The sequence below is a fragment of the Terrapene carolina genome, unplaced genomic scaffold (assembly GCF_002925995.2).
Source record: "Terrapene carolina triunguis isolate 2854851 unplaced genomic scaffold, T_m_triunguis-2.0 Scaffold558, whole genome shotgun sequence".
Taxonomy (NCBI): Eukaryota; Metazoa; Chordata; order Testudines; family Emydidae; genus Terrapene; species Terrapene triunguis.
In genome coordinates, this window is record NW_020664909.1 from 12,408,280 (window position 1) to 12,435,138 (window position 26,859).

At 44.5% G+C, this 26,859-nt stretch overlaps 1 protein-coding gene across 2 annotated transcripts in view; it reads left to right on the plus strand.

Moving 5' to 3' along the window:
* Positions 1 to 26,304, plus strand: part of EPHA6 (EPH receptor A6) — an 858,706-nt gene extending 832,402 nt beyond the window's left edge. For both annotated transcript variants that reach the window (XM_026659017.1, XM_026659018.1), the window contains 4 exons: positions 8,347 to 8,496; positions 19,264 to 19,457; positions 24,386 to 24,535; positions 25,992 to 26,304. In XM_026659017.1, the coding sequence (XP_026514802.1) occupies positions 8,347 to 8,496; positions 19,264 to 19,457; positions 24,386 to 24,535; positions 25,992 to 26,106 (609 nt within the window). In that variant the 3' untranslated portion in view covers positions 26,107 to 26,304. The remainder of the gene's footprint in view (positions 1 to 8,346; positions 8,497 to 19,263; positions 19,458 to 24,385; positions 24,536 to 25,991) is intronic.
* The last annotated feature ends 555 nt before the right edge of the window (positions 26,305 to 26,859 follow it).

Sequence of the window (26,859 nt, forward strand, 5' to 3'; positions counted from 1 at the left end):
TCAAGGTAGCCAGAGCCAGACGAGTACCCAGAAGTCACCTCCTACAAGACAGGGCCAACAAAGAAAATAACAGAACACCACTAGCTGTCACCTTCAGCCCCCAACTAAAACCTCTCCAGCGCATCATTAGAGATCTACAACCTATCCTGAAAGATGATCCTTTACTCTCACAGATCTTGGGAGACAGACCTGTCCTTGCTTACAGACAACCCCCCATCCTAAAGCAAATACTCACCAGCAACCACACATCACTGAACAAAAACACTGACCCAGGAACCTATCCTTGTAACAAAGCCCGATGCCAAGTCTGTCCACATATCTATTCAAGTGATACCATCATAGGGCCTAATCACATCAGCCATACCATCAGGGGCTCGTTCACCTGCACATCTACCAATGTGATATATGCCATCATGTGCCAGCAATGCCCCTCTGCCATGTACATTGGCCAAACCGGACAGTCTCTACGCAAAAGAATTAATGGACACAAATCTGACATCAGGAATCATAATACTCAAAAACCAGTGGGAGAACACTTTAACCTGTCTGGCCATTCTATGACAGACCTGCGGGTGGCTATCTTAAAACAGAAAAACTTCAAAAACAGACTCCAACGAGAGACTGCTGAGCTGGAATTGATATGCAAACTAGACACAATCAACTCAGGGTTAAACAGGGATTGGGAATGGCTGAGCCATTACAAACATTGAATCTATCTCCCCTTGTAAGTATTCTCACACTTGCTTCTTATCAAACTGTCTGTACTTGGCTACCTTGATTATCACTTCAAAAGTTTTTTTTCTCTTACTTAATTGGCCTCTCAGAGTTGGTAAGACAACTCCCACCTGTTCATGCTCTCTGTATGTGTGTATATATATCTCCTCGATATATGTTTCACTCAATATGCATCCGAAGAAGTGGGTTGTAGCCCACGAAAGCTTATGCTCTAATAAATTTGTTAGTCTCTAAGGTGCCACAAGTACTCCTGTTCTTTTTGCAGAATAGTTTTGTCGTCCTAACATATAGCTTCTCTGATATTCTAATAGTTGGACTGTCTGGAGAAGAATGTCAGTAATACTGAATAGTTCTAAATTATGGTTTGGGAATGCTGACAAATGTCCACTAGAGATTCTAGGTATTAATTGAAGATGACCAAACTGATTTCTCATGTGAAAAATGTGGATAGATCCATGTCTTCAAACAAAAACACCACTCTGGTAAAGTGGGATGAGATTTTTATAGAGAATGATGAATTGCATTCAATATTTTAAATTTCAGTTCCCTCGCTGAGTCTTTGCTCTCCTTTCATTCTCAGGGCCTTTCGTTCTATTTCTCTATATGGGTTGAGGTAAAGGGCTGTGACTGAATGAGTGCCATGAACAATTATTACAAAACATCACAAGCAAATGTGATTGATAACTCATAGGCAAACTGGAATTGCCATGCCAGATTAGAGCAGTGGACTAGGTTCCATGGTGGCAGGATTGGTGAGTGTACACTGCAGACCTCCATAGCTGGGGACACTGTTACCTCACTAAAAACAACTGAAATACAAATTGGTCTTGTCTTTACACACACAAAAAGTGGTGCGGGGGTTTTTTTCTGGAAAATCAGGAACATGAGTTGCCCTGGTCATAGGTGGATAAGGCCTCATCCCACAAAATCTGCTGCAGAGCAATATAATTGACCCAGGAGTATGTATAGGATTTTTGTTGTTATTGTTGCCTGAGACATGCATGGGGGATTCTGTAGACAAGGGAGTTCCACAGCTACGAATACCCTGGCCTACTCTGCAGACAGGGACTCCAGGGAGTCTACCAACTCAGGGAGATTAGGGAGCCATTGTAGCAGAAATACGCATGACCTCATATTAGTATTAACACTGAGCAAATTATGCTTTTAAGGCCTCAAGTTTAGATAATTTGGATAGTTACATATGATGATGTCTTCTAACATATGTAATAGCTCATAAATCTCTGCTTTCTTGTTGTCTAAGGCCTGGTCTACACTAACCCCCCAAATCGAACTAAGGGTATGTCTACACTACAGGATTAATCCGAATTTAGATAATTCGAATTTGGGAAACAGATTGTATAAATTCGATTGTGCGCGGCCACACTAAGCACATTAATTCGGTTTTTAACCACATTAATTCGGTGGTGTGCGGCCACACTACCCCTAATTCGAATTAACAAAATCGATTTTGGTGCTATTCGGCTCGTCGGGGTGGAGTACAGAAATCGATTTTAAGTGCCCTTTAATTCGAAGTAACTGGCTCCATTGTGTGGACGGGTTAAGGATTAATTCAGATTAACGCAGCTAAATCCGAATTAAAGTCGTAGTGTAGACCAGGCCTTGGGTACGCAACTTCAGCTACGTGAATAACGTAGCTGAAGTTCGAAGTACCTTAGTTCGATCTTACCTCGGTCCACACGCGGCAGGCAGGCTCCCCCGTCGACTCCGCGGTACTCCTCTCGTCTAGCTGGAGTACCGCAGTCGACGGCGAGCACTTCCTGGTTCGACTTATCGCGTCCAGACAAGCCGCGATAAGTCGAACCCAGAAGTTCGATCGCTCGCCGCCGAACTACCGGGTAAGTGTAGACATACCCTAAGGTTTTCATCAGTATCACTTCTTGGATTGGTTAGCAGGGAATACAAAGGGCAGGGCAGCTAGCACACTTGCTTCTTTCCCCCTCTGCCACTCCTGATGTCTCCCCATCAGGCAGTAATTTTGAGCTTAACAAATGTAGTCTGGTCTTCAGCGTTGCTGAATGCAGCATAATGTGCCGTAGCTGCAACAGTGAGCTAGTTCTGGATATAAGGTGACCAGATGTCCCGATTTTAAAGGGACAGTCCCAATTTTGGGGGCTTTTTCTTATATAGGCACCTATTACCCCAGCCCCCGTCCTGATTTTTTACGCTTGCTATCTGGTCACCCTATCTGGATAGAGTATTGTTACATTGCTCTTCTGGATCTCCAAAAACTTTAAATATTAAATTAATTATAATGTTTGTTTGTTTGTTTGTTTGTGTAATGAGACAGAGGATGTTTTGGAAAAAGGTGTCCATTTTTTACTTAGTTTTTAGGCGTCCAAACTCTGAGAAGGAGACAGTTTTTGTATAATGTATAATTTATTCTATCTTTAGTTAATAGAGCACACTGTGCTTTTGTCAACTCTGTAAGGTAGGGTGTGTGTGTTCTGAAGCTGCACGGTGCACTAAGTGAATAATATAGCACTTGTATTCTTGTTAGGACAGTCTTGACAGCACACTGCGGAATTTTGGCACTCAATTAAAAGCAAGAATAATTCAGGGAATTGGCACTATTCAGAAGGCTGCAAGTAAAAAACAGGCTAAATCATAAGGAATGGAATATCACCGTTAGAGCTGTTTTACTACAGGAAAACAAAATTAGCATATCACTGACAGGGCTGGATTTCACAGTAGGCACATGCTTAGAGGCACCAGCATTCTGGAGGCACCTAAAAATTCAAATTTTGCCACTCCTCGGTCCCAGCAGAGGGGGAGGCCGGCTAGGGTTGCCAGGGATCTGGTTTTCGACCAGAACACCTGGTCAAAAAGGGACCCTGGCAGCTCCAGTCAGCGGTGCAGACCGAGCCATTAAAAGTCCAGTCAGTGGTACAGCGGGGCTAAGGAAGACTCCCTGCCCGCCCTGGATCTGCACGGCTTCCAGAAGTGGCCAGCATGTCCCTGCAGCCCCTAGACGCAGGGGCAATCAGGGAAGCTCCGCATGCTGCTCTCACCCCAAGTGCCAGCTCCGCAGTTCTCATTGGCCTAGGTGTGCCCAAGGTGTAAATCCAGCCCAGGGCACAGAGCTCATTATAAATTTCAGAGATGGGGCAAAAATGCAACATGGTTTTTAACAAAAAAAAGTGCTTGCTTGTGTAAATGCTTTCTGGACTAGGAAACTGTGACAGCTTTGATTAATCCGCTAGAGTCGTTAAATTTAGATAATGTATACATTATTTTAATTTGAAGCTGGCTCACTTCGTGTACAATATTGTGTTCAAATTTTTTTTCAATTAGGTGACAACTAAAAAGAAATGCCCAATAATAATAGTGTTGTTTATTACTCTCATCATGAACTTGAAGTGTCATTTTAGCTATCCTGAAGCTTATGTGTCTTATTATGCATGAATGGCACATAGTTCTTTTTAGTTATATCAGCCTTTACTGTTAGTCATATTGAGGTCTCAACCTTTCAGATTTCTTCCCAAGAAATAAAACAGCTTTTTTGCATAAAAGATATTCTGCAAACATAACTAAGTATTGAAATATACATTTTTGCTTATAATGGCTTATGTGTAAGCTGAGTCTACTGTGTGAATTTAAGAGGATTTGCTTCCCTTTGCCATTAGGTAGCCCAGGAAATTCCTTTTATGCTACAACATTGAGCACATACTGTGCCAAGGGAAATGAACTTCCATGAATTTTGTTAAGATTTTATTCTCCATTCTTATTTTCACATTCTAGGAGCCAGTCCCAGAGGAACCAGTCAGTAAAGCTGTATGATGAAGCTAGTTTTGGTAGTCTAATCAGATACTTTAAAAAGTCAGTTATATGAAGAATCAAATTTTGTTATGAATGCTATTCAACGTGACAATTCTGACCTCTTCTGAGTATATTTTCTGGGTATGTGATCAGATTCATGAAGGAATGATGATTAGATCTCCACCCTCAATCAAACTTAATGAATAAATTCATTATCTACGTTCAGACTTGAATGCATAGTTCTGTTGATAATTTCATACAAAAAGAATATTTATGAATATCCAAATGTCAACTACTCATTATTTGTGCGTGTTTTCTCTAAACATAGAAATTCAGTAATTAACAACAGAACTATTCATTAAAATTCAAATGCTGATAAATGATAGATAAAAATGTCTTCCATTGATTAAACTTCTACAAAATTAAAAGTGTATGCTCATTAGAACAATTCATGAATATGTTTCACTTCATGATATAGAGCTTTAAATTAACACACTGAACATTCAGATTAGTAGCATGTCATTTATTCTCGGTTATAGTAGTATATTCCTCACTGCTGTTCTGATGTCTCAAGGCTTGTATTTGAATTGTATCCATTTTCTGGCCACTAATATCTAAAAAAAGGCTTTGGATGTCAGTCGATACTAGCCTCTGAGAAGAAATTTGTTTTAACCAAAGTCAGTAATTGGGAATATATCTGTATTATATAGGGTTGAGGAGCATCTTTTAAATCTCTACGGCCAGTCCTCAAGCTGCACATAAATTCTCACCCAAAACACCATGGTCAGGAAGAGAAACAGAGAATTCCTCTTTTGCGCCTTCCCTCAAAACCTGCAGAGTTCACACTTTGCAGATCATTTGTGTATGGACATATGGCAAGAAGAAGTCTTCAACAGGGCCTGGGTTCAAAGGGTAAAGTCTGTACTTTTTAGCCCAAGTGCTAACATCTTCTGTTCACCTCCCCTACAACTGGCATGCATAATCCAGGCAGATATTGCACCCACTTGTAAGGGTCAACGTGAACACAATTTGCCCTTGGCTGTGTTAAAAGCACATAGCGCTGGAGAACCTGATCCAGCACCCACAGAAGGTTAATGGGAATCTTTCCTTTGCATTTAACATGCATTGTCAGATCAGGTCCTGAATTTGGCCTGAATTACTAAACTAAGAAGAGAGGAGAAATGGTGAATGTAAAAAGGACAGGACTAGAAAATAATGTTAAATTTAGTCACTTCTTAAGAACCAATCCTATGCTCTTCATGGTCAGGAGGAGTGGGAGTTTTGCCTGTTTCAGTTGTGTGGGGGCAGACTCATAACTGAACAGTGAGAAACATTCACTGATCAAGGTGCCCGGGTGAATGAAAGAATGACACAGAGATGGGTTTAAGCACCAGGTGGGATCTGTTTCTTACCTAATCCAATCCACAGCCAAAATGTCAGCCCCAGACAAGTGCACTCCTTCATCCCTTAAAAACCTCCAGCACATTGTACTGGATGACCCTGTGTGTAATCACTGAGCCACCTGCATCCAAAAAGATTGATGGCTCCCTGCCATACATGCTTCGTGAGTATTTCTAACCAAACCAATTTCATGTTTGGCTGTGACTGTCTAATCCATCCCATGCCCCTCTGAATCCTGCAGGCCCCTCAATCATTTTCTCCGAGGTAAATAACTAGGACACTAGGTGGGTATAGTTCACCCATCAATAAGTGCAGAAGAGACATGAGCTGCTTCCAGAATGAGCCCCTTCTGCCAAACCATTGAAGGCAGACACCCTCAGTCCTGAAGCTTAGCTGCAGTCCATCTGCCAACCTGGCTGCCTGCGTGTGGACCCAATGCACAATAGGGTGCCTGAAAATCCAAACATCAACCTTGTCTCTGATGTCTCCTGCAATCACAGACAGACAACATTAGCTCATCTTTGCCTTCCCCAGTCACCCATCAAAGGGAGCACAGGTCCTGTAACAGTCCAATTTCCAGTGCCCAATTGCCTGGACTCACGGGAGTCAAAACCCTCCAATGCTGACTGCCAGGTAATAATGTGACTACTGCCTGAATGTTGTACCAAAAACAAACCCATTTATTTCTAAATTGCTGGCCCTACATATTGGAAGCCACCAGTATTAGTGGAAAACTCAAATGGGACATCTCTTGTTGCAACCTGCATTGCCCACTACTCAGGCTACCTCTGTGCTCCCTTGGTAATACGGTCTACAACAGATTCCCCCCGAGGTATCCAATTCTACCTGAAGCTCCGATTCCAGTATCCAATTGGATCACCAGATTGTTAGCCCACTAAACTGTTCCAAAAATGTTTCCCATACTCCAAATCTTCCCTCATTTCTATGGTCACCCTGACAAAATTATGAGGCCCTACCCAGCACCACCTCTCTCTATGCAAAGTTTAAGTGCCCCATGATCACCTGAACCCATTTTAGTATAACTTTCCTAGAACCTTTGAGTACCCTTATCAACAGCCTTATATTATCTAGCTTTTCTTTGGGTAGCTGTGATACATGCTGCCTTGTATCCAATTCAATTCCCAAATATGTTAACTTCTGTATTGGGCCTTCTGTCTTTTCTGTGGCCCCAAGGATGGAAGATGTCTTTCCTTTGTTCATCCTCACAAAGTCCAAGGAAAAATCAATACTAGCACCCCAGGTTAAAATCACAGTGCCTAAATGGCTCAGTATAGCTCTAAATAAATGGGATAGAGCATGAGATTTTAAAAAGCAATTCAGCATTAGTGGCCTAACTCTGCTCCCATTAAAGTCAAAGTGAGTTTTGCCATTGACTTTAGAGTAGACCGAGTTAGGCCAAATTTGAATAGCCAAAGTCTTTTACAAAACCACAGTGCTTAAATAAAAAGATATAAACCCCACAAAGGGCATCTTAGCTACAATCATTTATGAACCATAACGACATTAACTAGCTACATTGGTTTGTCACAGCGATTATAATTAATAAAGGGAATAATAACATTCAAACAAGATGCCCACATGCATATATTTTTGCCTTGCAATACTTTCTGATGCAGCAATGGCATTATGAGTCATCATCATCTTGACAAGTTATTGACCAATAATTTTCCACATGAGCAAAATAGATTAACAGTGTAAATTTGCTTCCTTTTTTAAAAACTGCCTGACTTTTCTTCAGCATCCAAAACTATGTTGTAATTAATTTATTTTCTTTCTTCCAGAAATAGTGTTCACACTGAACAATCTTTATTCTCAATACATTGAAAAACAGCTAGGATTAGTTCTCTATTCTTCTGACTGGCCCATTCTGCCATCTAGTGGCACTATGAATACACTACTTTCAAGAAATAAACTTTTTTTCGAGGAGCTCCTCTAATCAGTGATAATTAACACAGATTTTTGTTGAAGGAATGCATCAGGAAAAAACTCATTTTACTCTTAAAAATGCAAAAGAATTTTCCAGATACAAAATGTAATAGATAAAATATAACTGATTATAGTGTATAAATATATCATCATGCAAAAGACCTCCACAGTGTGAATTTGTTAGAGGGTAAATATTTGAACTGTGGTGATCGAATTTTTGCAAATGCTTTTTGTAATAGTAGTGTCATCGAGTTTAAGGCCAGAAAAGACCACCAGATCATCTAGTCTGAGATTCTGCATACCACAGGCCACCAATACCAACATTGTCATTTATAGTAAATTGCCAAGGCAAAACTGTATTGTCAGTCTATTTCACAGACAGCAGAATATGGAACCTCAACAGTGAGGGGGTTTATTTATTTATTTTTAAGGTACTTGCAATTCTGTATTCTAGTGATACTGAGAAGTTTTTAATATGTCTTCCAGGGTGGAAAAATCCCCATAAGATGGACTGCCCCTGAAGCTATAGCCTACAGAAAGTTCTCTTCAGCAAGTGATGCATGGAGCTATGGGATTGTCATGTGGGAAGTGATGTCCTATGGAGAAAGACCATATTGGGAGATGTCTAATCAGGATGTAAGTACTGCATGGGACCGATCTCCCACTCTGATTAAATGTTCTTTGCAAATGATTGTTACCCCTATCATTTTTTGCTATCTTATTTACTTTCTCGATCAGATCCTCAGCTAGTATAAATCAACTTAACTCCACTGACTTCAATGAAATGTTGCTGTTTTACACCAGCTGAGGATCTGCCTCTCTATAAGTAAAATTTTGACTGGCTTCCTGGAAGGGCTAAAGCCACACCACAAAAAGTCCTAATCAGTTTGCCAGATTCTGGGATCGGATGTGTGCAGCTTCCATCCAAGTCAGTGGGAGCCTTGTGCCTGCACCTGAGGATACAGTTTGCTCAACAAAGTAATATCTCAATTCCTCCATGAATAGTGGTGTTATACCAGTGATCAGTTTGGTCCAATATATCTACAGCACCCTGATGGTGCCCTTCAATGAACATACTTTAGGTGGTCAATCCCAAAACATGCCTGGGGCTAATGGGATACAATTTGAAGCTGCCGTGAGAAGAATATTTCTAGTTCTGCTTTTTAATAATTAATATACAATGTTTTCTTTACAAACTACCTGTAGTTTTACATTTTGTACAAGACAGTGTAAAGGTATAAAGTGATATATTTTTCTCTGCCATTTGCTCAAAAAAAGTTTCAACTATATACCGTAAATGTTCTTCTTAACTAGAACAAACATTATCTTCTAAGGAAGTTGAAAGTTTGTCCTGTAAACTGCAACACTGAAGGAGATAGGGCAATTTTTATCACAAGTTAAGTTTTCCACAAGTACTGCAATTGAGGATGGCACCCCATAGCTTAGAACAGCATGTCTAAGCCTCACTCAAGAGACAATCTCCCTGTCATGGTGCAGAATGACAGCCACCCCATTCTTACCACACATTCTTATCACTCCTCATGCCCTGCATAGTGTAGATATATCTCTGTATCACAAAACCTTTCTAGATGATTATTTTTTACATTATTGCAAGGATGTTGTCACTCCAAGCTGATTGATAACTTCTGTGAGTTTCAGGCTGATTTGTCAAAAAGAGGTTTGACAGAGGTATTTTTATTAAGGAAGCCACTTTTTTCAGAATTTTTTCAGAATGTTCCAGCAGAAAAAAAAATCAGTCATGGCAATACTGCCATATAATCATCATCGTGCTGTACCAAGACATATATCATTGGGATGCAGAACAATATGTTTTTCCCAATATAATGTGATGAAGTTTCATTAATTTGAGCAAGATGTTAACAAGAAGTAAATGTGACATTCCAAACATTCAGTGGCTTTAAATTGCATTGGAAAATTCCAAAGAGTTAGACATGCAGTACGTAAACCTACCTTTGCAGCATATTGTGGCCTATGTTTTAGCACAGTAAGTAACTCTAAGTAGGCATGAGTTTGTTTTACAGAAATAATATGAATTTCCCAAAAGTCAGTGATACTGTAGTTCTGGCGAGGGAAGTGGGGGTAGGGGGAGTGTGCACAGAGCAGATGTATAAAAGACACCGTGCAAACTTTTGCTGACAAGTCTTGCATAAATACGGAGAATCACAGGTCCTGTTGTAACAAAAAGGACAATAGCTACATGAGCTGACATTCTAAACCAAATTCAGAGGTGTTATATATGGTGGTGTTACTCGCTCATCAGAAAGACAGTACAAGCATACCCTAGATACCGAAGGATGGAAGGAGATACAGCAGAAAAAAAATATTAACAAATTAAGGTTGGGACCTTTTTCTGACACCATTCCACACTCTCTTTGTTAGTTGCTTTTCCTGCTATTCTCCATATTTCTGCTACATTAGTGTGTAAATGTATCTCCTTATGTCCACTTACCTACATCTAGCTGACACCACCATTTACATCACTTCAGAAATAGTTTATATTTTTTACAGATCTGCAAAGATATCAGCTATTATGATTGTTTTGGAAAATCTTGCAATACGTTTTTTTAAGTGACACTTATAGTACTTGGCCTTCAGTTGGCCAAACCCATGTCCCAGATAGCTTTCACCTCATGCCTGTTGGGTCTTCACTGAGCAACAAGAAAAAAATAAGAAGTTATATTCTGTTAATATACAAAATGCCCTTTCTAGATTGGCTACTGTGGGCTTCAGCACCGGTGGTCAAAATTGTTAGAATTTTTTAATTCGCTGTCACAGATCACCCTAACACAAGCATATAGGAAAGTATTTACCCAGATCAACATTTTCAACCTAAGAGTCTACAGTTAGTCTGATCAAGTGATATTTAGGCATCTGAATAAAAGTGATCTGATTTTCAGAAATTATAAGCACCCATAAATACTAGTTAAGTCATTTGGAACTGTAGAGGCTCAGCACCTTTGAAAATCGGGCAACTTCTATTTAATTGCCTAAGTATGAATTTAGGAGCTGACCTTTAGGCACCTAGATTGAAAATGTTGACCATACATTTTGTAACATTACCAACAGCATAATATGTATTCTTAAAAACTTACTCGATTTGAGAAATGTGACTCGTTTCCATAAATAACCATTTTATTATTGTGTTATGTCATTTCAGATCTGTGGTAATGCTGATTAATGCACTTCTTGGATGTGCGTCAGGCACTAGAGGTGTCCATTAATTAGGGTTGCTGCACAATCTGTCATGTCTTATTGCTTAATTAATAAACATTAGATTAGATATTGAGCTTTCTGAGGAAACTGTTGTACTGATGAACAGATTGAGCTAAGAGTCTAGCTCACTAATACTGTGTGAGGAAAGGAAGATTTATATCCGATGCATTCAGTTTACAGAACAGCTGTGAAGGAGCTCTTCTGGGACACCTATTAGAGGCCGTTGTAAAAATTATTACATATTGCAGAATTTGGATATTCAGAAAAAAATAATATTTAATGGATTGATTGAATATGCATAAAACTGCCATAGCAAACTGAATAAACCTTCTCGCTCACTTAACAACAATATTGACATGTAAAAATTCACCATACACATTTCACTAACTCTAACTCTCATCCACAAAACCCACTGATGAACTCTTTCAACATTTACATCACTTAGAGAGAGAAAGTCTGGCTTTGACTATCTGATTTCTGCTTGATAAACTGAGTGAAATAAATTGATGCTTTCAGTCCAGTTCCTGCTGGTCAAGTGTTTACATCCGAAAACCAGAAGCACAGTTAGCACTAATCAATCTTTTTGTTGGCAGTCTTAATGGAGAGTCCAAGGCACCAGTGCCGGAATCGGGGAGCCAGGGGACCATGGCCCCCACTTTTTAACAGAAGAAACATAAGTGCAGAGTTCGTGTTTCCTGCAGAATGATAACTTCTGCCAGGGAGGCACTGCAGTTACAGCTTTCACCCGTCAGGGGCTGATGTGGCACCAAAAGAGAGGGCAGTGGGCTCACCACCGGAGCAGCCAGCCACAGAGAGAGAGAGGGGGCCCTTTGGCCTTTGCGCCCCCCTCTTCCCCACACATACACACGCACACACACTTCTACAAAGATTCCAGCACCCTTCGTCCAAGGACAAAATTGTTATGAAGACTGAGCTAAACCTATTATCATTTCAGATTGAGAGCAATTGAACACTGATTTGCCAATGTGGGGAAGCTTCCACTGACTGCTGCAGCCTTTTCTATGTCTGTTCTGTAGACAGAGGAGGTAGGACTCCAGGAGAATCAATTTGACACTTTCACCAGCCCTAAACTAGCTACAGAAAAGAATATTAAAAGGGGTTTAAAAAAAATGTCTTACAGCTTCTTCCACATTTTATCTCCCTAAAAGTCAAATGTGGTCTCCTTAGATCAGGGGTGGGCAAACTATGGCCTGGGGGCCACATCCGGCCCTTCAGACGTTTTAATCCTGCCCTCGAGCTCCTGCCAGGGAATGGGGTCTGAGGCTTGCCCCACTCCACGCGTGCTGTGGCTCCACGTGGTTCCCAGAAGCAGCAGCATGTCCCCCCTCTGTCTCCTACATGTAGGGCAGCAAGGGGGCTCCGCACGCTGGCCCAGCCCCAAGCACCGCCCTCGCAGCTCCCATTGGCCGGCAACTGCGACCAATGGGAGCTGCAGGGGCAGCGTCTACGGACCGGGCAGCGCGCAGAGCTGCCTGGCCGCGCCTCCACATAGGAGCCGGAGAGAGGACATGCTGCTACTTCTGGGAGCTGCTTGAGGTAAGTGCCACCTGGAGCCTGCACCCCTGACCCCTTCCAGCACCCCAACCCCCTGCCCCAGCCCTGATCCCCCTCCCACCCTCCGAACCCCTTGGTCCCACCTTCCTGCACCCCAGAGCCTGCACCACCAGCTGGAGCCCTCACCCCCCCACCCACACCCCTGCCCCAGCCCGGAACCCCCTCTTGCACGCTGAACTCTTCATTTCTGGCCCCACCCCAGAATCCACACCCTAACTCCCAATTTTGTGAGCAGTTATGGCCCGCCATACAATTTCCACCCCCAGATGTGGCCCTCGGGCCAAAAAGTTTGCCCACCCCTGCCTTAGATGTTGTACCTTACCAAGATTGGCCTTCTGTTCTCAGCTATATGTATGCCTAATCCCTCTTGTTCAGAAGCAGGGAGAGTGGGTGGCAGGGACTCTATAGAGTTCTAGGCCTGCCTTTGACACTTGCCTCCTACTGTATAGTTTGGCAAACTTGCATCATCTCTTTGCCCCAGGTTCTTTATCTGTAAAATGGGGGTAATAATACTTGCCTTACAGGGGTATTATGAATATTAATCAGTTAATGTTCATATAGTGCTTTGAAGATAAAAAGTGCCATATATGCTATTAATAATAGAATTGTTAATTATTTCAACAGTAGTCTACATCTCTACGTATACTGAAATTTTCCTTTTGAACAAGAGAATAAAATTAATGGACCATGACTCCCCTACCAAAGAAATTATAAAATGTAATGGGTCAAAGAAAATATAAATGCCAATTAAATCCTTTTAAAAATAACGTCTTTCAGAAAAACCTCATCAGCTTTGTATTGGCATGACTGTTGAATGTTTTATGCCTAATAAAAGGTGTGGAGCATTTACTTTTGACCTAGAAAGTAAAAACACCATCAGAAACACATCATTTGCAACAAGTACAGTAATATATTAGGCTGATATCTGTTTTTCTGAGCAGCTAAAGATTGCAGCTTCAGTGACAGGTATCCATGAAAATCTACCTACTATTATAGTAAGTAACTAAGTTTCTTCTTCGAGTGCTTGCTCATATCCATTCCAGTTAGGTGTGCACGCGCCGCGTGCACGATCGTCGGAAGATTTTTACCCTAGCAACCCCTGGTGGGTCGGCTGTGGAGCCCCCTGGAGTGGCGCCTTCATGGCGCTGGATATATACCCCAGCTGACCCAGCGCCCCCTCAGTTCCTTCTTACCGCCCCTGACGGTCGTTGGAACTGTGGAGCGCGGCATAGCTGCTCTCCACTCTCCCTAGCTTTCTTGTTCTCATTAGTGTAGATAGTTGTGTATAGTTATTAAAGTTCTTTAGATAGTTAGTTGTTTAGTTTTCGCATAGTTGTAAATTGTTAGCGGGGGTTTAAGGGGGTTGTTCTCCCCCCTTTTCCCCCCGGCGCACAGCCGGGCCCATGCCCAAGGCTCCTGGCTTTGAGCCGTGCGCGTCCTGCGGGAGGCCTATGCCCACGAGCGACCCGCACACCTCCTGCTTGAAGTGCCTCGGGGAAGCCCATCCAGCAGATAAGTGCCCAATCTGCAAGGCCTTCAAGCCTCGGACAAGGAAGGAGCGGGACTTTAGGCTTCGGCAGCTCCTCATGGAGGCGGCACTTAGCCCGGATCCTCCCTCGGCGCGCCCAGCCCCGGCACCGAGCGCCTCGGTGCGCAGCGCCCCGGCGGCTCCGACAGGTGCGGCGGACAAACCATCTCGGCACCGGCCGACGTCGGCACCGCGCCCGCCTCAGGGGACTCGGCGCCGATCCCTCTCTCCGGGCCATAAGAAGGCCCGCAAGGCTCAGGACATGGCCGCGCTGAAGACGCCGGCTCCCTCGGTGCCGGGGGTAGAGCCACGTCCGCCGTTGGACCGCCAGAAGCAGGCGGCCACACCGTCGAGTCCGGCACCGAGGCCGTCGAGTCCGGTGCGGACTGTTTCACCACCTAGGCTGGTGGTGGAACCTTGTCTCCCTTCCACCCCTGAGACATTTGCAACGGCGCGGGACCTGATCGCCTTCACGGAGCCGGGGCCGTCGCAACTTCCGGCACCGGTACCTCCACGCGCAGTGCAGTCCAGGGGCAAGCCTGCCCTGGTGCGCCCACCGTCTCCAGCTCCGGACTCTCGGCACCGCTCCAGGTCCCGCAGCAGGTACCGACGCCGCTCGGAGTCCCGGTGCCGAATATCACCTCGGCGCCGGTCGTACTCGCGGCCGAGATCATCTTCGCGACGCCGTTCCACATCTCGGCACCGTCGCGACGACTGGCACCGATCGGGTTCGAGGCGGAGCTCCCAGCACCGGTACGAGGTCGTTGAGGTCGTCGACAAGGGGTACAGGTGTTCCCGTACTTGGACGACTGGCTGGTACGCGGCCGCACCAGGGACCAAGTTCAGTCTCATGTCCACTTAGTGACACACACTTTCCACGAGCTGGGCATTCTACTCAACAGAGAGAAGTCCACTCTAGTACCAACTCAGAGAATAGAGTTCATTGGAGCAATCCTGGACTCCAGACGTGCCCGAGCCATCCTGCCAGACAGCCGGTTTCATACCATCTCAAGCGTCATTCAAGGACTCGGAGCTTTTCCGATTACCACCATAAGGACATGCCTTGCCCTCCTGGGCCACATGGCCTCGTGCACTTACGTAACCAGGCACGCCAGGCTACGGCTTCACCCACTGCAGGCTTGGGTGTCATCGGTATACCGTCCTCACCAGGACGACCTGAACATGGTGGTCACGGTTCCGTCCTCGGTCTTGGCCTCCCTCACCTGGTGGACGGATCGCACGGCGGTCTGTGCAGGAGTGCCCTTTCACGCCCCACAACCCTCCCTCGTCGAGGTAGTCACGGACGCTTCATCTCTAGGATGGGGCGCTCACCTCGGGGAGCACCATACCCAGGGCCTGTGGTCGACGTCCCAACTAGTCCTGCACATCAACGTCCGAGAGCTGATGGCGGTGCGCCTAGCTTGCCAGGCATTCGTCAACTTCCTACAGGGCCGTTGCGTGTTGGTTCTCACCGACAACACCACGGCCATGTTTTACATCAACAAGCAAGGCGGAGCCCACTCATCGCTCCTATGCCAAGAGGCCATTCGCCTGTGGGACTTCTGCATCGCCCACTCCATACATCTCACGGCATCGTTCCTTCCTGGAGTCCAGAACACGCTGGCGGACCGTCTCAGCAGGTCCTTCCAGACGCACGAGTGGTCAATTCGTCCGGACGTCATCTATTCCGTCTTCCAGAGGTGGGGATTTCCCCAGGTCGACCTCTTCACATCTCGGGCCAACAGGAAGTGCCAGGCATTCTGCTCCCTACACGGGCGAGCCCCAGGCTCTCGGTCAGACGCCTTCCTTCTAACATGGAAGGACCACCTGTTCTACGCCTTTCCTCCATTTCCGCTGGTCCACAGGGTGCTGCTCAAGATCCGCAGGGACCATGCACGGGTAATTCTAGTTGCTCCCGCTTGGCCGAGGCAGCACTGGTACACCACACTGCTGGAGCTTTCAGTACAAACGCCGATCACGCTCCCCTTGAGTCGGGACCTCATCTCCCAGGACCACGGCCGGCTGTGTCACCCCGACCTGCAGTCGCTCCACCTCACGGCGTGGATGCTTCATGGTTGAGTCGGACAGAGCGGCAATGCGCGCAGGCCGTCCAGCAGGTTCTGCTGGGAAGTAGAAAGCCCTCTACGCGGACCACTTATCTAGCCAAGTGGAAGTGGTTCTCCTGTTGGTGTGAGCAACGAGCTACGTCTCCCTCGCAGGCACCTATCCCCCTTATACTGGAATATCTCCTGTCCCTAAGACAGCAAGGCTTGGCGATATCTTCAATCAAGGTTCACCTCGCCGCTATTTCGGCTTTCCACCCAGGAGAACTCACGTCCTCGGTCTTCTCTAACCCGATGGTCGTTAGATTCCTCAAGGGCTTAGACCGGCTGTACCCACAGCAACGACAGCCGGTTCCGACGTGGGACCTCAACCTCGTTCTCTCCAGGCTCACAGGGCCTCCGTTTGAACCATTGGTGACCTGTTCACTCCTGTACTTATCCTGGAAGACAGCCTTCCTCGTAGCCATCACCTCAGCACGGCGCGTTTCTGAACTCAGAGCGCTTACGTCCGAACCCCCATACATGGTGTTCCACAAGGACAAGGTGCAGCTTCGCCCCCACCCTGCCTTTCTTCCGAAGGTGGTGTCACCTTTCCACGTCAACCAGGATATATTTCTCCCGGTCTTCCATCCGAAACCACATGCTACTCGTCAAGACCAGCGTTTGCATTCTTTGGACGTACGCAGGGCCCTGGCTTTCTATATCGACCGTACAAAGCCATTTAGGAAGACGACGCAACTCTTCGTTGCGGTGGCTGACCGGATGAAAGGCTCACCGGTCTCTTCACAGTGCCTGTCCTCTTGGATCACGTCCTGTATTCATGCTTGTTACGACCTGGCCGGTGTACCGACGCCATGCCTCACCGCTCACTCCACGAGGGCCCAGGCCTCCTCGACTGCCTTCCTGGCTCAAGTCCCGATCCAGGACATTTGTAGAGCTGCAGTTTGGTCATCGGTCCACACATTCGCTGCTCACTATGCACTGGTGCAACAATCCAGAGACGATGCTGCATTCGGGTCAGCGGTTCTGCACACGGCAATATCTCACTCCGACCCCTCCTCCTAGGTGGGGCTTGGGAGTCACCTAACTGGAATGGATATGAGCAAGCACTCGAAGAAGAAAAGACAGTTACTCACCGTTGTAACTGTTGTTCTTCGAGATGTGTTGCTCATATCCATTCCAAACCCGCCCCCCTTCCCCACTGTCGGAGTAACCGGCAAGAAGGAACTGAGGGGGCGCTGGGTCGGCTGGGGTATATATCCAGCGCCATGAAGGCGCCACTCCAGGGGGCTCCACAGCTGACCCACCGGGGGTTGCTAGGGTAAAAATCTTCCGACGATCGTGCACGCGGCGCGCGCACACACCTAACCGGAATGGATATGAGCAACACATCTCGAAGAACAACAGTTACAACGGTGAGTAACCGTCTTTTTCTGTAGCTACTTCTGATAGACCTCTATTTCTTCCTGCTTTTTAGAATAGAAGCCATGCAATTGCAATCATTTTTGATTCATTGCATTAGATGATACTTAACATTTCTTGTTAAACTTTTGGGTTGGGTGACATCCAAGACTGGCATAAAGTCAACTGGCCTCCTAGGAAACATTTTGTGTGGCTGTATCCTTCCTCTGGCAGGATTCTCCCTCTTTATAAAGGACCTGACAATGGGGCTTCCCATGCCAGCAAGACCTCCTTTATGAAAAACTTACTCACAGAGCTTCTTTCTTTGTTCTTCTATCCACTTAGTAGTTTCCTTTCCTTCCTACAGTTATCAATAGTTATCAATTCCACATGTGTGGTGTGTGTTATAGCTGCCTGTCTCTATATACAGAGAGATTTGAACACCTACATATGTATATAGATACAGAGGGTGAGGAGTGTGGTAAAAAGGCTTTATCAGCCTGAGTTTGGGTTGGCCATATTACCTCATGAGAAAACTGTGTTTGATAATGAAATGGTTGTCGTGGAAAAATACATGTTTATTGCGCAGAATGAAAGGATTCTGATGACTCTGTTGCTGCGGAAGACATAAATAATCCACTATTGTGGTAATTTCAGTTGCTGACATTTTCTCCTCTATGGACAGAGCTTTTTCTCCTGAAAATAAGCATGGAAGGCGGAAATTTCAAGAAGATTTCCATTTGGGCTAACTCCTGGAAATGATCTAGTGTTTATCCCATTGAGAGGAAGGATAGCAGCATGAATGAGGGGGGCAGGGACTCCTACTCACATGGAACCTGAGGACCTGCAAGAAATCTGAGGCCAAAATCTGCAATTTCCAGGACACTTGTAACACGTTTATCCCTCTGCACACACTCTCCTGGTTCATACCCCAGGCAGCACAGCCAGCTCCCCCATTAGTCTCTGATCTATCCATGCACATTACACCCAAGCATGTAGGAAGTGGAAGAAGCTACAGATTGGAAGATCTCTGTGGCAAATTCCCGAAGAGCAGGAGAACCACTTTGTCATCAAATGAAGTTACTGGGGGCCAGACATTGCACTGTGGTATTTGCACTGTGACAATCTCATTACAGCATGACATTGGCATGTATTAATGCAGTGTCACAATGCAAATATCAGAGCACATTCATATGGGATTATTTTGTTGGCTTCCTGACTTCAGGTTGCTGAAGAGAAAAAGGATGTTTCTTATTTCTCTCCTCTTCTCCTCCTTCACAGTCGTTTAATAGAAAGGTTAATAATAATAGAATAAATAGTAGAAATAGTTTAAAATAATAGAATGAGACACACTTTTGTGACTAATGCTTTGTGACTAATGCTTTGCTGGCTCTGTCTGAGACTGAAAGTGTAGTGTAAAGAACACTAGTCAAAATCTTGGCCTTCACCCCATCTGCATGTGAGGATCTCAGAGCTGCATACAATGCTAGACCATGAGGGTGTCTTAGTCTTCATTTATCATTGGTCTGCATTCCTAGTTTGATATTGTCCTTATGTGTGTTAATATGATGCTGTGTAATCACCCCTATTATCTTTGTTTAGGTTATACTGTCTATAGAAGAAGGTTACAGGCTTCCGGCTCCTATGGGCTGCCCAGCTTCTCTCCACCAACTTATGCTTCACTGCTGGCAAAAAGAGAGAAACCACCGGCCGAAGTTTACTGACATTGTCAGCTTCCTAGACAAATTGATCCGCAACCCCAGCTCCCTTCATACCCTAGTGGAGGATGTACTTGTGTAAGACTCACTTCAGTGCTCTTTCCTCATACAATCATGGCTGCCATCAGATAACATAGTGGATTATGTAGGGACGGGATATCTTGACACAACTCTGAGCTCAGCTAGCTCTTAGCTGTTAAGTGCTGTGTGTTTAAAATCATTCTGAGCCTCTTATAAAGTGTATTTTATTATCAAATGAAACTGGTGAAATTGCAAACAAAAGGACTTTTTTTTCTCAAGCACATTGATAGCCATTTATCTTTTTTGGTCCAGAATTTTCATCTATCTCTTTTGTTCGTTCTCTGTCCGTCTTTGATCTTCATGAGTCTCCTCTCTGTTTTTCCACCTTTTGTTTGGTGTTTGTCCTATACTCTTGTTTTCCAAGTTCCCTCTTTAATTTTCTTCTCTCTTTAATGCTCTGTCTCTTCATTTGAAATAGCACAGAGTGCATGAACAGTTGGTAAACTGCCTTAGAGTATTTTCCTTCTGAATCTATTTATACTCCATACTTGCTAAGTCATGCTCCCCTTACTGGAAGAGGGATATTAATACAGCAAATCTATGGCACTCTCATTCCACAACAAATTCCTGGAGGTGCTACCCAAAGCTTCCTCCCTATTCCCAAAGTAATATTATGCACATGAATAAAGCAGGTTTTAGGTGTAGAGCTGTTGAAGAAATGACTGGCCACTTTGTAATCACAGTGAGCCAAAGTCATCCTAGGTGTAAACTGAAATCAGTGAATTCATATCAGGGATGAATTTGGCCCCACTCTTATTCATTAAGGGCAAAATTCACTCCAGTGTGAAGGGCCCTCTGAGCATCTTAATACTTCATACTTAATACTTCCCCTTGGGGAGGCCATGGGGACCTGCACCAGAGTGTGGAGAGGCTGGTAGCTAGGGATAAGATTGGGGCTGGTGGTTTGCCACAGATAAGCTTGAGGGGAAAGGCTGTTAGGTAAACCCAGACTAGGTTTAGAGCTGTGGCTGTCTGGCCAGGGCCGGCTCCAGGCACCAGCCCTCCAAACATGTGCTTGGGGCGGCACCTGGAGGGAGGCGGCACTCACCAGGGGAGAGCGGGGCCGCGGCGGGCTCGCCGCCCTCCCCTGGCGCTCCGGCCAGCCGGGGAGAGCGGGGCCGCCCTCCCCCCGGCACTCCGGCCACCGGGGAGAGCGGAGCTGCGGCAGGCTCGCCGCCCTCCCCCGGCGCTCCAGCCGGCCAGGGAGAACGGGGCCACGGCCGGGCTCGCCGCCCTCCCCCCAGCGCTCCGGCCGGCCAGGGAGAGCGGGGCCGCGGCCGGACTCTCCGCCCTCCTCCCAGCGCTCCGGCCGGTCGGGGAGAGCGGGGCCCCAGCCGGCTCGCCACCCTCCCCGCGGCGCTCCGGCCAGCCGGGGAGAGCGGGGCCGCGGCCAGGCTCGGCGCCCTCCCCTGCCGCGCTCCCCACCAAGGGGCGGGGGGCGGCGGGAGGCTTTTTTGCCTGGGGCGGCAAAAAAGCCAGAGCCGGCCCTGTGTCTGGCCACCCCAGATTTGTGTGATAGTTGGAGTTGGTTTGTTTCCCCACACTAGAGTCAGAGTTTGGAACGATTAGTGGTGTCTTGCTAAGGCTAGGTTTGGAGTGGTATTTTCCCCTGTAAGTTGCCCCACTGAAATTAGAATATATCTTTCTTTTAAAAGGTACTCCAAAACACTTATAAACTATCATGTGCTTCTTTTAGAAAATATACTTTCAAAGTGATTTTTTGAATTACAAAATACTGATTCTTCAAAAATTCTGCTATTCAACTTGTGATCTAGTCAATTTTAAAAGGTTTGTTTTAAAATAGTTTCAGATATTGCACCTGTCCTTCAGTCTCCCTGCCCATTTTTGTGGTTTTACTCTATTTTTTTCATATTTTATAAAATATTTCCCTGCCCCCTTCCCACCTCATGTGCTCTGTGAAAGAACCACACAGGCTGGTGAAAATAACAGACAAAATAATTTACAAAGCAATTCTACACAATGTGCTGCCAAATGCATAAAGTCACTGGGAGCTGAGAGCACTCTCCACCCCGTGGGTTAAAGCCCAAAGGAAATAACAGGGAAACAACCCAACAGAGAATGTTGTTTTCTCTAATCTCTTAAATTTTACTTGAAACAATAGTAGGTTAAAAAATATTGAGACAGAAGTGTGATTGAATTAGCTGGACCCTTTTATTTTTGTTTATTACCATACATAAAATCCCATGAAAATCAGAGTATAAAATGTAATTCTTATTTGCTCTTTAGGTTAGTACTCCAGCTGCTGCAACCATTGTCTAATAATGTGGCAATAAACAGCCATTCCCTTTTTCATCTATTTTCTATGTAGATAAAGGCAAAAGTTATTACCCAGCATGGTATTAATACTTTTTCATTCAAACTGTGCAATTTTCCCATAATAGCCAAGGTTAAATCTGCTTTTATACCCTCTGCTTTGCTTTGGTGGGTTTCAAAATTATGTCATTATCTTCATCCCAAGAGTTTAAATTCTTCTTCAAGTGCTAGTCCATATGCATATTCCACAGCTGGGGCGTGTTGGGCTGGTGTGCAGGCATTGGAGAATTTTCTAGTCAAAAGTACCCACTGGGGTGGCACATGCACCTTTCATTTCTTCATGCATTCTGTGAGGGTGCAAAGGGTGATACTACCAAGCCACACCTAGTTCCTTCTCTACCACCGACGGGTACATTTTGGAGCAACTCTCTTCAGATTTTCCTCCAATTTGGCTTCTAGTTAGTTAGCCTTGTTATTTTAGTCAGATAGGTGCAGGTGAACACAGCAGGAATAGGGACCCTTCTCCACGGTTGCAGGTAGTACAAGCACCATGGCCAACCATGGCAAGTACCTCGGCTTCAAGAACTGCTTGTCCTGAGAGGCGGTTATGCTGCTGAATGACAGATAAATAAGGTGTCAGTTTTGCCTTGGCAAGGGGCACGCACTAGAATGCTGTGAAATCTGCAGGTACTTCTCGAAGCAGACCTAGCACTCCAGGGAGGCACAACAGAGAGTTTTCCTCATGAAGCAGGCGATAAGGCCAGACTCTCGCCCTGGATTCCAGGCATCTAGGTCTGCGGGGGGCATCCATCATTGAAATTGGCCCTAGCATCAACTTCTCTAAAAGGTACAGCGATAGGTTGAACTCGGAGGGCGAGCTTTGGAAGGAGGAGAGACAGAGATCTCCCTCCCGTGCAACAACTTCAAAGCCACATAAAATTACCATGCTGTCAGGCTCTGTGCCAGGAGGCCATCCAAGTGACTCTGCAATAGGACATAGCATCTCCCTGTCAGCGGTCCATCTCCTAGGAGTGGACAATGTGAAGGCAGACGGCCTCAGCAGGCACTTCTGTGACAATCATGAGTGGTGGGAGCACTAGAGGGTGGGTCCTCCAGGACATCTTCCAACAATGCAGGGTCTCTCACTCAGATCTTTTTGCAAAGAGGGAGAAAAAATGTCACCACTTCTGCACAGGGGAAGAGGAACAGAAATCCAGGGTCTCTTTCAGAGGCCTTTCTCCTCCCACAGACAGAGGGACTGTTCTATGTGTTCCTTCCCTTTCCCCTGCTCCCCAGGGTACTTTGGAAAGTGGGAGAAGGCAATCCTCATAGCCCCAGCCTGGCTGAGACAGATACTGGACTTCTGCAACCTCTCCATAGCCCTGCCAATCACTCTTCCCCTGATTCCCAGCCTCCTGGGATGTGGCAGGGTGGCTTTGTGGAGCAAACAAGAAGAAGAAGGGCACATGCACTACCACAGTGAGTACTGCTGACTAGAAAATTGTCATATGCATGCACATGGGATTTGCACTCACCCACTGTGGAATATGTCAGACTACACATCTCAAAGAACATCAGTTACTGTAAAAGTAAGTAACCTCTTTTTCTGCAGAGATATACTCTATTGAAAATTATAATAATGTGGATAGGTCCAGTTCTGAGCTTCTTGTGCATATAAAACTCTTGTGAAGTTCCAATGGTTTCCTTAATAGTAGATTAAAAAGAAATTTTGGATGCTAAAATATAACTGCCAAATTTTAGAGAATGGGCCAGAATCAAAGTGCTAGATCTGAAACTTCGGAGAACTTCAGTTCAGGATCTGAACTTTGCAGCATGAGCTCATCTCTTATTTCTTTCTAGTGTTGATAGACTTAGGGTACGTCTACACTATGAGATTAATTCGAATTTAGATAATTCGAATTTGGGAAACAGATTGTATAAATTCGATTGTGCGCGGCCACACTAAGCACATTAATTCGGTTTTTAACCACATTAATTCGGTGGTGTGCGGCCACACTACCCCATTAATTTTAACCACATTAATTCGGTGGTGTGCGGCCACACTACCCCTAATTCGAATTTACAAAATCGATTTTGGTGCTACTCCGCTCGTCGGGGTGGAGTACAAAAATCGATTTTAAGCGCCCTTTAATTCGAAGTAACTGGCTCCGTTGTGTGGACGGGTTAAGGATTAATTCGGATTAACGCAGCTAAATCCGAATTAAAGTCGTAGTGTAGACCAGGCCTCAGGTTATGTCTATATTTACAGTGCTGCAGCAGCGCAGCTGTATTGGTACAGCTGCGCTGCTGCCGCACATCTGGTGAAGACGCTCTATGCTGACAGGAGAGAGCTCTTCCATCGGCATAAAAAAAACACCTCCACAAGCGGCATAAGCTATATCAGCGGGAGAAGCTCTCCCGCTGATATAGTGCTGTGCACACGAACGTTTATGTTGGTGTAACTTATGTCGCTCAGGGGGTGGAATATTTACACCAGTGAACGACTTAAGTTTTGCCAACATAGGCTGTAGTGTAGACATAGCCCTAGTCTAGTCAACTTTTTAGTACAAAAATATCTCTACAAAAGTAAACAAGGCTTTATTTTTTATACTTATTACTTCTTTACAAGCTTTTACATTTTGTTTTTGTAGAATGCCAGATTCACCTGGTGAAGTTCCCGAATATCCTTTGTTTGTTTCAGTCATTGATTGGCTAGATTCAATAAAAATGGGTCAGTATAAAAATAACTTCATGGCAGCGGGTTTCACAACTTTGGATGTGGTTTCAAGAATGAGTATTGAGTAAGTATGTAAACTATTATCAGTACAGTGGGTAAACTGCAATTGCTTAGATTAACAGTGATAGAGCCTAAGTCCTAAGATGTATGGAACAAAAGTATATTTTCACTTTGCTAGTACAGTTAATAAAAGGAAAAATAGACTTTCAACCAAAATATGGCAAGGAAAGATGATGTGGTGATTAAGAGACTCAGTAGACCTGGTTTCAATTCCTCACTATGCCGCATACTTTTTGTGTAACCACATGAAATCAGTGGGACTATTTGTATGCATAAGTGTGTTGTTGGCTCGGGGGCTTGAACTGCTCCCACTGAACCAATGGTAAAATGTACTTTGCTGTAAACAAGATCAGGTCCAGGTTGTGTACACTAATCATATCTTTTCTGTGTTGTGTGCAGTCCCAAGCACACTATTGGAACTCAGTTCTTGATCCTGCTCCATTGAAGTTTTGTTATTGATTTCAATGGGAGCAGGAGCAGTGAATAATGATGACTGTTGCTATTGGTATCTAATTTGACATTTTACCATACATTGTGGCACATTTTGAATGTGAAGGGAGCTATATAATACTAAATTTGATAATACTGGTTTTCTGAAAGTTGTATTGTACTTCATATTTTAAAAAAAAATGCTGTTCTTGCCTCAGAGGATTGGCGTGAGCCACATAAATTACTCTTTTGTCCTAATGTTTAATATTTGGTTCAGCCAATTCAGAGCTTGTCTATTGTGTGGGGGTTTTATCGTGTGAAGATTTGTCACCAGATCATAATTAACTTTATTGCAGTTTTTAATCATTAGCATCCACTAGCTCTTTCCATTTGTTATTAAAGGGTCAAATACTGCCCTCCTCATCCACAGACGGTACTCAATGCAGTTAAATTGTTGGGAGGTTCTACAGTGAAGGAGCTGTATGCTTCATAGTGTTTCCTTTGCATCAGCCTGTTGTAGAAGTAGGTGAGGCAAAGGTGGACTGGGAGATAAGCATGGGCAGATCTACAAATTGTTGGTCTTATCCCTTTCCCTCCCGCAAGCAGCAGAAGTGCTGCAGCAGCTGCAATAGTGAACATGAAGTGGTTCTGCTTGCCTCTGCAGCATGGGTGGGAAGGATTGCTTCCCTCCTCCCACCCTGTGGAGCTCCCTTTTCTCTGCTTGCTTCTCAGGCTTGTATCTAGGGGCTGGGAGAAGGATTTTGACCTTTAAGGATACAGCAAAAAAGCTATGTCCTAGCTATGAGGTGTGATTTTTTTTCTAAATGGCTGCCTATACAAATAAAGAATAGGTGGGTGCACCTTTGAATGCCTGCAAATTTAGGGCATTTTTGCATATTCAAATCAAGACATTGAATAGTTCTGATTAAGAACTACATTAGGTGCTGAACAATATGTGGAAGCAATCAGAATTCTTTCTGTGTGGCTGTACATGCATCCAAGATGAATTTTAACCTTTCTTTATCTTACAGTGACATTAGGAGAATTGGAGTTGTACTCATTGGACACCAGAGACGAATAGTGAGCAGTTTACAGACTTTGCGATTACACATGATGCACATACAGGAGAAAGGATTTCATGTATGAAAGTACTAGAAGCAACTTTGTTTTGTGCCTCAGCATTTCTAAAATGGAAGATATTCTCATTCCTCCCTTATGTTCCTCCTAACTTCAAGAACTGCAGTCTCCCGTTCAGACTATAAACACGTACTTTTATGTTAATGCTTCCAATGTGGAATTTTTAATCACACTGCATAGTTCCTCTGTCAGTTACCTGCCAATACAATCCTGGCGCACTGCAAAACTGTTGCTACACACTGGTGAATAACTCAGCATGGATGTGTAACTTTGTATAACAGTATTTGGGAAACTTTCATGGACTTCTTTGAAAGTAATAGCCTATTTGGCCTGGTGTGGCTTCCTTATTGATGTATTTAGAGTTTGATGGTAGATCAAAAAGTAATTGACTTTTTTCATGTTTTGTGATCATGTAGCTTCCAATATCAAATGTGCAATCAGAAAAAAAAGTTTGACATAAATATTTATTTTATCTCTTAACTAAATCCAAATGTATGGGTCATATTGTTACCTTAACTTTGTAATAGTTTAAATGCTGGTAAGCTGGTGCCTGAAAATGTTAGAATTCTTTGCAGAAATGACCAGTGATTTCATGTAGTGAATTCTCGTTATGTGTGACTAACTGGGGTGCGGATTAGAAAGAACTGAACTTTAAATCTTCCTGAGCCCTGGGCTTAAATTTATTTGTATAAGCATCTGACATTATTTTATCCTTTATAGAGCTGGTTGCAAAATTGGTTCATTAGAATTTTTCACCATTTT